Source organism: Haliaeetus leucocephalus, unplaced genomic scaffold, assembly GCF_000737465.1.
Source record: "Haliaeetus leucocephalus isolate CR32 unplaced genomic scaffold, Haliaeetus_leucocephalus-4.0 Scaffold556, whole genome shotgun sequence".
Classification (NCBI taxonomy): domain Eukaryota; kingdom Metazoa; phylum Chordata; class Aves; order Accipitriformes; family Accipitridae; genus Haliaeetus; species Haliaeetus leucocephalus.
The window spans coordinates 943,965-954,143 of NW_010972992.1; the positions used below are offsets into that span (position 1 = coordinate 943,965).

General features: G+C 44.5%; 1 protein-coding gene across 4 annotated transcripts in view; it reads right to left on the bottom strand.

The window, feature by feature from the left end:
- Window positions 1–500: 500 nt before the first annotated feature.
- YBX1 (Y box binding protein 1) overlaps window positions 501–10,179 on the bottom strand; it is a 10,375-nt gene continuing 696 nt past the window's right edge. Inside the window, exons 2-8 of one of the 4 annotated variants that reach the window (XM_010577170.1) lie at window positions 10,064–10,127; window positions 6,384–6,417; window positions 4,049–4,138; window positions 3,525–3,827; window positions 3,070–3,152; window positions 2,698–2,945; window positions 501–880 (exon numbers count right to left, since the gene is read on the bottom strand). In XM_010577170.1, coding sequence (XP_010575472.1) covers window positions 2,729–2,945; window positions 3,070–3,152; window positions 3,525–3,827; window positions 4,049–4,138; window positions 6,384–6,417; window positions 10,064–10,127 — 791 coding nt within the window. In that variant the 3' untranslated portion in view covers window positions 501–880; window positions 2,698–2,728. Of the gene's footprint in view, window positions 881–2,697; window positions 2,976–3,069; window positions 3,153–3,524; window positions 3,828–4,048; window positions 4,139–6,383; window positions 6,418–10,063; window positions 10,128–10,179 lie in introns of all 4 variants that reach the window. The other 3 variants (XM_010577169.1, XM_010577168.1, XM_010577167.1) reach the window with 3 other exon arrangements.

A 10,179-nucleotide genomic window follows, 5' to 3' on the forward strand; every position in this document is an offset into this window, starting at 1 on the left:
AAACCCAGCTGGGAACCGCCATTTTCCCCCAGTTTTCCCTCGATTCCCCTTCCCACACAGCAGGAGTGAGAGACACTTGTAAAGACGTCAAGTCTGCAATGTAAGAAGTCAGGAGTAGCTGTGCTCTGCACACCTCCAATAACAAGTTTGAGGGTTTGGTTTTTTGTTTGGGGGGTTTTGTTTGTTTGTTTGTTTTGAAGCCCCCTCACACCACCCCAGTTTTGCAACAGCCCTGTTCCAGCAGGGACACAGCTGAGCTGCTCTTGGGAACACACCGGGCTGACACCAAGCACCTCCCCTTTTCACCCTCCAAGAGCCTTCCCACCCAGCTGCAGTCAGGCCCAATTACTTTTTTTTTTTACTTTAATTTTTTTTGCATTTTACCCCAACAGTGTGTACGCTGAAGAAATAAAGCAGTTATTTTCCCCAAAACCTTTTATGAACACTTAACTTAAACCCTTCCATACAAAAGCAGGTTTAAAATGACCAAGCACACAAGGTAACTCTTTAAGACCTTTATTAACAGATGCTTGCAGTTTGACTTGAAAAAATCAGGTGTATATTTCATACAAATTAAAAATGAGGTTCTTAAAAATCTCAACTTGACCAGATATGAAACAATTTAAAAACCTTTAAAGGTATATTGAGAAAAAACAGGCTTTTAAAAAACGTGTTTATCGTTTCCAAAAGGAGACTTCTTTAGGTAAAAATAATAAAAACCCCATGCTGCATAGATAATGCAGATAGTTCTAGTAATCTGGTCAACAGCAAAAAGCAAGCACTTAAGGTCTTCAGTTCCAATTCTTTTGTTCATTTCTTATTGCTGGAATTTCATTTTCTTTTCTTCTTCATTTCTTAAGTCTTTTCTTTGATGACTAAACTGAAAAAGAAAAAAAAGGATGATCAGGCAGGTGTCGGAGACTTATGCAGGTGTTTGGTCTACCAACACTCACCTGCAATTCACAAATGCTCACTGAGCTAACTTTCATACACCCACAGAAAAAAACAAAAACAAACAAACAAACAAAAAAAACACCTGCAGCTCTTCCATCAGCCCACCACAGCCCCACCATCAGCCCACTTTCAGTGGCCAAAACTGCCATCTTCCAAGCAAACAAGATGCAAAGGACTCCAGAAAGAGAAGACACTGAATTTGAACCCAAAGGAATCCTGCCTATGCCTCTCCCCTCCCTGGCCTCCTGCTCCAGCCTCTTCCCCAACGGCCTCCCGAGGGCTCCACAGACACACACGGACCAGCGCTGTGGGACCAGGTCTGGGAACATCAACTGCAAGCCACCTCGGGCAGGCAGGAGGACAACAGAAGATATTCAGAAGACATCTGAAGGGCAGATTTCCACCTGTGTCTAATGGAGGCAGCATGGCTTCAGTCAGCCACTGCCCAGTCCACAGAAACCACCATTTATATTCTCCAGTACTATCCAGACAGAAAGAGCAACCAAAACATCACCTCAGTGCTTCTTTGAAGCCCGTGATACTCGGAATTCACCCAGCAGGCGTTAACCATTAAGATAACACCAGCATAAAACAAAGGTTCACATCAAGTGCACAGAAAACACTGCAGCAAGGCTTCAAGAGGCATCGAGCAATCCACCTGCACGACAAATCCAGCAGCACCCAAGCCCTTGAAGAGTCCCTACGGTCTCACAGCTGGGAAAGGTCTGCTCTGCGGCTGCTGCTGACACCAGGCTACTCTCCATGCCCAACTCCTGCGTTCCCTGTTCACCCCATTATTGTGACCATTCGTTATCGCTCCCACCAGAGCCTAAACTCATCTTTCCGTTCGCCTGCCCTCCAGGCAATGAGTGATGAGCGAGGCACAACAGGAACAGGGTATGAACGCTGGCGAGAGGAAATACAGAGGCAGAGAGAGGAGGAATGAACAAGGAAAGTGCCAGAAGAAAAAAAGCTGAACAGGAGTCCTAGCAATGAAAATACTCCCAAATTAGCAAAACTGGCCACCAGAAGACAGTACCGAGCAAGTGGCAAATCACAGCCAGTCCACCTCACAACGAAAACAACATTTTCACATCGACCTTTATGCAACCCTGCCCAGCAGCAAGCCACAGCAGTACCACAGTACTTCAACCATAGGCACCCTGGGTGCTCCATAAAAAGGACCAACTCCACCAGTTTTTCCAGCACTTTTTCATTTAGGTAAAAAGCTGCTACTGAGAGATTCCTGCAACTTCTGTGTCAGCTTCCTAGAAATTGATGCCTTGAGGTCTTAATGCTATTCACCTCCCCTTTGGGACCGAGTGATAAAAGCTCAGACACGTACAGAGCTGAGTAAATGCCAGTGCCTGCTTCTCCTAGCTACTTTCAAGTCACTACACCAGCACTGCTGGAATTACTATTTCCTGGGTGGACAAAGACTGCCGTAAGCCTGAACCACTGGGCAGAGCCAAGATTTTTAGAGTAACAGTATTCCAGGCAGTGACACTATCAATGAAAACTAAAGCCTGTAACCAAGTCCTCCCAATTAATCAGCATTTGTACAGCAAAGTCTCACAGTTCAGTTCTGCAGGCATTAGCGAGCACGCTCACAAGTGTGGCCACTTCAGTTACAACATGAGCAAGAACAGTCCAAACCTTGCAAGGCAAAAATTAAAGGAAAGCATCAAAAGAAAATAAAAGCCAGGCATCAAATCATATCCTCAAGAACCTCGGGACATGTACCCGGATGATGGTAGAGATGGTAAGCCGGTATTTACTCAGCCCCGCCCTGCTCGGCCTCGGGAGCGGACGTGTTCTCAGCTGGTGGTTCGGCTGTCTTCGTCTCTTTGCCATCTTGTGGTTTAGGGTTCTCTGGGCGTCTGCGTCGGTAGTTGAAGTTACGACGGTACCGACGTTGAGGTGGCTGCTGACTTTGGGTCTCATCCCCTTGGTTCTCTTTATCTTCTTCGTTCCCATCCTCTCTAGGCTGTCTTTGACGAGGAGGACCCCTGAAAGTCAAGCTAGGCTTTAAAATGCAGCATCTGACCATCACCATGTTCTGTCTCTGTTGCTAAAAGGCATGGTTTAAAAAAAGTAAGTTGATCTGCAGCATACCTGCGAAATCGTGGTCTATAACCTCGATACATGTTCTGCCTGACTGGTCTGCCTTGTTCTCCTGCACCCTGGTTGTCAGCACCCTGGAAGACACAAGGCAACAAACCATCTTAGCCACCCGCAAAAGCCTATTAACGCCACAACTAGTCAAGCCGTGAGGAAGATGGCCACAAGGCAGCTGCCAAGCGAAGTCTGAGGCGTACAACAAGGCGGGCAGCCATCTAGGGCACAAGAGTACACACAATGTGGAATTTGTGTTTCTTCCAGTTAATCATATAGAAAGTTAACACAAATTCTAACACCCTCTGTTTTTTCTGCTCCAATGTTGCATCTTACTGCCAAACCTTACCAAAACCATCCTGAGTATCTACAAAATAGCGACAAAAAGCAGCATCTCATCACCCTGCTCCAAAGCAATCAAGCCAATTTAGCATCACACTTTAACCAAATGTTACCTCCACTATCTCTCCCTGCACGGGAGGGTTGGAATATTGTGGTCGACGCCCGTAGGGCCTACGCATATAGTAAGGTGGGTACCGCCGCCTGCGATAGGGACGGCGTTGCTGGGCTTGACCTTCTGGTATGTTCTCTGCTCCTTCGTTCTTTTCCCCACTCTCACTGTTCTGGTAGTTTTGCTGGTAGTTGCGTGGAGGACCCCTACGACGTGGATATCGTCTGTAATGGTTACGGTCTGCTGCGTATTTACTGCCTTGCACTGGAACTCCACCAGGACCTGTAACATTAGCTGCCTCCGCACCCTAAGGAGCGGGGATAGCATTAGGTAAACAGTCAGCATCAAATCAGTTATAGCATAATATAATTTAGTACTGAGCAACGATTTACATCCACATTGTAAAGCAATGAAAAACCATTCATCTCTTTGGATGTCATCAGGCATCGACTCAAACCACAGGCACCACACCAAAGCCTGCAGACCAAGTTTTCCGTGCACACTCTAACACCCAAGAGATATGTTTACCTTTTCTCCCTCAACCACATCAAACTCCACGGTCTCTCCATCTCCTACGCTGCGGAGGTACTTCCTGGGGTTATTCTTCTTTATGGCAGTCTAACAACACAACATCACAGAATTACATTTACAGGCACAGCATGAGAATACTATTTCGCATATCTGAAGACTTTTTTAAAAAAGATTAAGGAATTTGAGTATTTCATATCTTAGGAAGAAGACCTGTACTCCTGAAAAAGCAATTAAACCACTGTGAAAATCCAGGAAGCCATAAAATCTACCTGTATTACTATAGTTCTGGCCTATTTGAAGTGTGCAACAGCTTTATCACTGACTGGAAACATCTGTCAACATGCTGTCTCCTAGCTGAAAAAGCAGTTTGAAAACAAACAAACAAAACCCACAATACACACTGGCCATAGTATTCCTAACCAGAGTTTAGCATTAAACAACACCCCCACAGTATTTATACATTCCTCTGAAGTCTATACACCAGTATATAAGCCCTTCCAATCAGACACTCAGACTTCCAGCCCTCTACCACTTCCCACACCACACCATGCAGTAACCTACATGTCCCTACATCGATGGCCAGAAGTCAAAAGATTTCTTTCTCTGAGGCTTCCAATACCATTGCTTCAGCCACAGTATTTACCAATTAATCACAAATCTACTCTAGCTGGGTATTATACACCAAGGATTAGCCCTTCCAAGGTGTCAGCACCAGACAAGCCTTTGTATCAGTATCTGCATGGTAAACGACATTACTAGAAAACACTGAATTTTCTGTGCTATTCAGCAGTGGATTACATTTTTGACAGATGAGTTAATACTCAATATGCACTGCTCTCAGCCACATTCTGCTTATCAAACACTTTAACTGAACAGTAATACAAGTGTAACAACTTCACAAAAAAACACCAGCAACAGAATTTGACTAGATTTTTTTTCCCCAAACGGAACAAAGTCTATGGAAAAACATGCCCACAAGTCTCAGCCTATAAAGCGGTGACTTTAGGGAAAGACAGGAAGCCTTATTACAACAGTAGCTGAGTCTAACAGCTCTTTAGGAGACCTAAGCTTGATAACAGGGATAGGAAAAACCATACACAGCTGTAACTCCCTAAACAAGCCAATTTCTTTCAGATTAGACCCCTAAAACTGTTTTATCGTGAAAATGATTACATTAAAACAAATCACTGCCAAACTGTGGTTTTAGAAACCTAAGACAGTAGTTACATGACAAGTTCTGAAATCTGACTTGTCAGTCAAGGTCACTTGCAGGTTACCCTACTTGCAAATCGAGTAATAAAGTCTGAATGCTTTCCCCTTCAGGGTATATATTCCTGCCTCAGTACACAGAAACACAGCAGAGTCGCTTGGCCCTTCTCCACTGCCCATTACAGAATAACCTTTTATAAACAAATGCCTCTACATCTTAACAGCAGGTAACTCAGACACAGCACAACCAAAAAGGTGAGAGCTGGCAAATCAAACTCAAGTCAAAACACTTTCCAGGAGTTACTTTTTTCCCTCCCTTTCTGTTTACAACATCAGCAGTATATCGCTAACTCAAAACAAAAGAACAATCCATGGACTCCTAAATGCCAGAAGTAAACCACGCTCCACTAAGAACATTCTGTGGGCTGCTTCACAATGAGAGATCCTGAGACAGAAAGGGTAAAAAGCACATTGCTGGTTGCAGCCTTACGAGGCAGACAAAGGACTAAACTAAGGCCAACCTGCTCCATGAAACAGAGTTGGTCTAGTTTCCAGAGGTTTACAGGCTCACCATACATTATATCTAAGTGTATATATCTGTTAAATTGAAAAAATGCCTATTAAAATGTTTGCAGACTTTCATTGAAAACCTGGAGCATTAAATTCTATAATAGTTTTGCCTAAAACCAAAAATCTTCACTGGCACTTCATCCCTATTACAGCCCAATTAATTTCTCTCCCTGCTGCAAGCTTTTCATTTAACTTTATTTCCATATGCTTACTTAACAACTATATGAATCCACAAGGCAACTTAACTGGACTTCAAACAGTTATTCCCAAGCCAACAGAGCATACCTGCAGACAGTGCAATTTTCATCACTATACAGTATCAGCCTACTCAACCCCACATATCTCATGTCCTCACAATGGATGTACGTGGATATGCAAAACCCCCAGAGCCAGCAGGCTCTACTTGCAATCCAATAGTGAGAAACAGTTGGTTGTGTTCAAGTAACAGTTCTTGGAAAACGTAAGGCTCTTTCACAACTTCAAGCCTACTTACACGGGTCACACATAGCAAGTTATCGAGAGGTAAAACCTTTCTGTTTCAAGGAAGTCTTACCTGATGGACAAACACATCTTCCTTGGTGTCATTCCTGCAAGACAACCGGAAATTGAAATTCATGTATGAAATGCACAGTACATTCAGTTGTTTGGGGTGGGGACAAAACATGGATATGTCAAGACAACTAGCTTTGCTCCTCAACCTGCTCTCACCTAGTCCCATACTAGCTTACTGCTCAAAGCGAAGAGATTGTCAGGCAGCCTATGCAAGGTTCACAGCACAGGCTGAAGTCCATCCAGTAAGTCACATGTGAAAGCATTCTTCCCCCCTCCTGCACACCCCTCTACCCTTCACATCCCAATGATGGAGGTGTTTGAAGAAGAACACCTGACAGTGTCCAGTCAGTCATTTCTGGTAGTGCTCTGCACGGGAGATTGGCTATCGCAATCTCTGAGACAGGCCATGATATCACCACTTGAGCCGTGCGTGATCTCTCCAGAGTTACATCCTCTCAGCCTCGATGTTTCCTTCATTTAAGGAGCAACAACACTAGCTGACACTGAAGACAGCAGGGTTAGTCAAGCTGCATTTGTGAGCACAGAGAGGGAAGAGCTTGGGTTTCTCCCCTCACAAGAAACAGAAAACAGCTCAAGTCTGTACCTACAAGGATCCAAAAGCATCCTTCAGCATGGTCACGATGCAGCTTCCACAACTGCCACGCTGAGGCCAGACAACCAGAATATGGTACCAACTTAAGTCAAAAAGTTTCTGTTCTGCAATTAAGAGGTATAGCCGAAACAGCCTCCACACTGGTTTGAGAACTGTATGTGCCATTTCCACCACTCACAACAAACTTAAAGCCACACACCCAGCTCACAAGGTGCCAACTGAACCTCGCTGCGGTATTAGTTTCATTAGTCTATGGAACGGTTTGAATCAATAGCTAAGTGGCTTTTCCTTCCTAGAATGACTGGTTAAAGACATTGCAAAGCAAGCTTGTGTGAAAATGTGCTCAGAGCTGGAGAGCTTAACAGGTATGGATAACAGAATACAGACATTTTTTAGAATTTTTTTTTTAAGACAAAGCCAAGCGTTCCTCAACACTGGTTTCAAAATGAGACAATGACAATTAAGACTTTTCCAAAAACTCAATCCAAGCTATGGCTATTCTGTCAGACAGCACCAGTAAAAATAAGTCACCCTGTTTCCTCATGGAATTGATGCCTACAAGCCTCAAATGTTACTGGAAAAAGGTAGTCAGAAGGCAAGAAAGCAGAGCCAGCCTGAACGTCATGAGGCAGCTTATCTCCAAGGCCCCATGATGCAGCACCCAGAAGCCCTTGCAAAGCTTGAGCCTAAATACTTTCTTCTTTGCAATCTCTTACCAGATGCTCCAAAAGCTGAAATCCTTCAAAAGACCCAGTAACAGGTTTTCAGTAAAAGCACTTCGCACCTTCCTTCACTCTCAACTGAAAAACGGTGGTAGGAAGTGCTCATCGTCTGTGCTCTGCAAGCGCGGACGCTCTACGCTCTTGCCCAAGTTTGATTTTGGGCAACCACACCAGATGCTTGTTTTTAAAGTCCCTTTGAAAACACAGTTTCCATTTAAGAGGATGTTGGATGTTTAGATCGATGAATGACTCGGTTACACAGATAGGGCTCAAGGTGTCTACACAGTTAGTTAAAAAACACATTGGTCAATTTTAAAGCCCAGTGCGTGCCACAGGATTCATGACACCATTTTCCAGCAAGCACACTTAGAAGCAGGAAGTGTGCTGCCACTTGGATGGTATAACAGCAATAGTGATCACTTTCTCAAAGAAAGCTTGAAACGATATAAGAGAAACCCCCACTCTGAAGGTCTGATAAGCCATTTAGCTTATCTTTGCACTAAATGATTCTCCCCTCAACATCTTTAATCCGTAACAATAAAAAAAAAAAAGGAATCAGACAAGCAGACGGATTAAGAAAACGCCACTGTTAAGTCCAGCAGAGCACTAAATACAAATCCAGATATCAATGTGCAGCTCCAATTATGGTAAGAGGACCAAGTCAGTGGCCTACACATCCATTTATTATTTTGACAACTGTGAGAAACAATTGACAGATACTCAGGATTCAAGCTAGTATTTCAGAACAGAAATCCACTTTTAACGTCAAAAGAACAGGAAATACCTGAAGTTAACGTGCACCTACATCAAAGCTAAATTTTAGTTCCAAAGCTAATTTTAGCTGCAAGCAGACCCAGCCGAAGCAAAGACAAGCAAGGGCAGGAGCTCCCGCAAAGTTTCCCTTGCAGCAAGCCAGAGAGATTCCAGAGTTGAGGAAACGTCCTCCAGTTCAGTTCTCAGGCTGCAGCTCTAATCTCTTGATAACACGAGATCACACTGGGTTTCTCATTAAAAATGGCAACCTCAGGGATTAAACAGCTGCCAAATTAACGACTGGGGAAGCCATTCGGATGTCTTAACTAGCTGCTGTTGCTTCCTCGCTTGACTCACATCACTGAGCATTTCCACTACTGAGGGAAACAGGAAAAAAGCCTTCCCTAGAGGTAGGGTTTGTGGCCTATGACTTTATACACGTTTACAAAAGCCAAAGACGCTAAAGCTTGCAGCACCAACAACTACCTGACATTTAACATTAAATCCTACATGAAGAGTGCAAACTGGGCAGACTCAAAGAGTCAAGTTTTTAAAGCTGCAGACGCAAAACCCATTAGGGAGCTTGGCAGACACTTAAGACTGGGTCATAAGGTAACATAGAGTTAAAAGAAAAAAAAGCAGTATACAAAAGGAACCTAAATAAAAGGCCCAATAAAAGCACCAGTATCTACACTTGCTTCCCTGAAAAGGCATTCCCAAATATTCTGCCAAATTCTGAAACAGTGGGTTTGAAATACTAGGTGTTTAAGAGAACATGGCCTCTGCAAAATACAACTCACAAAGAGGCCCTCCAGAGCTGACTGGTACCAGAATTTCCCATTTTTCCAGAACTGGTTTGCAGAGCAATTCCAAGACTCCTCCACTACTGGATAACTTCACTGACAGGCCTGTTTGAAGTATGTACACAACTAAGTGCTCAAGTTCTTCTTTAAATATCAACTACTGTCATCAAAAGAACCTTCTAGGCACTTGTTTCTTGAGACCCCTTTATACACCCCAGTCTTGCAATATATAAGAAATCTGAATTTTGCTCATTTCCCTATACATTTAGGGTTTCCTCAAGAGAGCGTGCTTTTAACTACCAAGCGCTCAAAGCAATTTTTGCTTACATTGATACGCCTGAACTTCATGCAGGAGTTTGAACAAATATTTTGTGCGTGTGCTAACAGCCCGCAGACTTTTAGACCCCAAGAGCAAAAAAAGAAAAACCCCCAAAACCCAAACCACCGTGAAAAAACCCCAACAACTTCCACATAAGAAATTAAATTCCCTGAGAGCAAGGTGCTTGCTAAGATTAAAGCACTAAGAAGCCAACCCAGTAAAAACCGAAGGGCGAGAAACCCTGGGATGGAGGCAGGACACACCACAAGTTTCTCCTGCCAAGCGTCACCAAGCAGGGTGACAGGAGGTGACAGAGCCCGCCCCGCTCCCAGAAGCGTGCTTCGCCTCGGGTCCGACGCCTGCCAGGCCCGAGCACAAGCCACCCCCGCCCCGAGCCCTCTCTCCCCCCCGGTGCCGGTGCGTGTGCGGGGGTGTGCGTGTGGATCCGCCGCCGCCCCCGGCCCCCCTCACCTGTTGATGAAGCCGTAACCGTTCCTCACGTTGAACCATTTCACTGTTCCCAAAACCTTCGTTGCTGAGGGAAGGCAAGGGGGAAGAGAGGGAGAGGAGGCGGGTGGGGGGGGGGG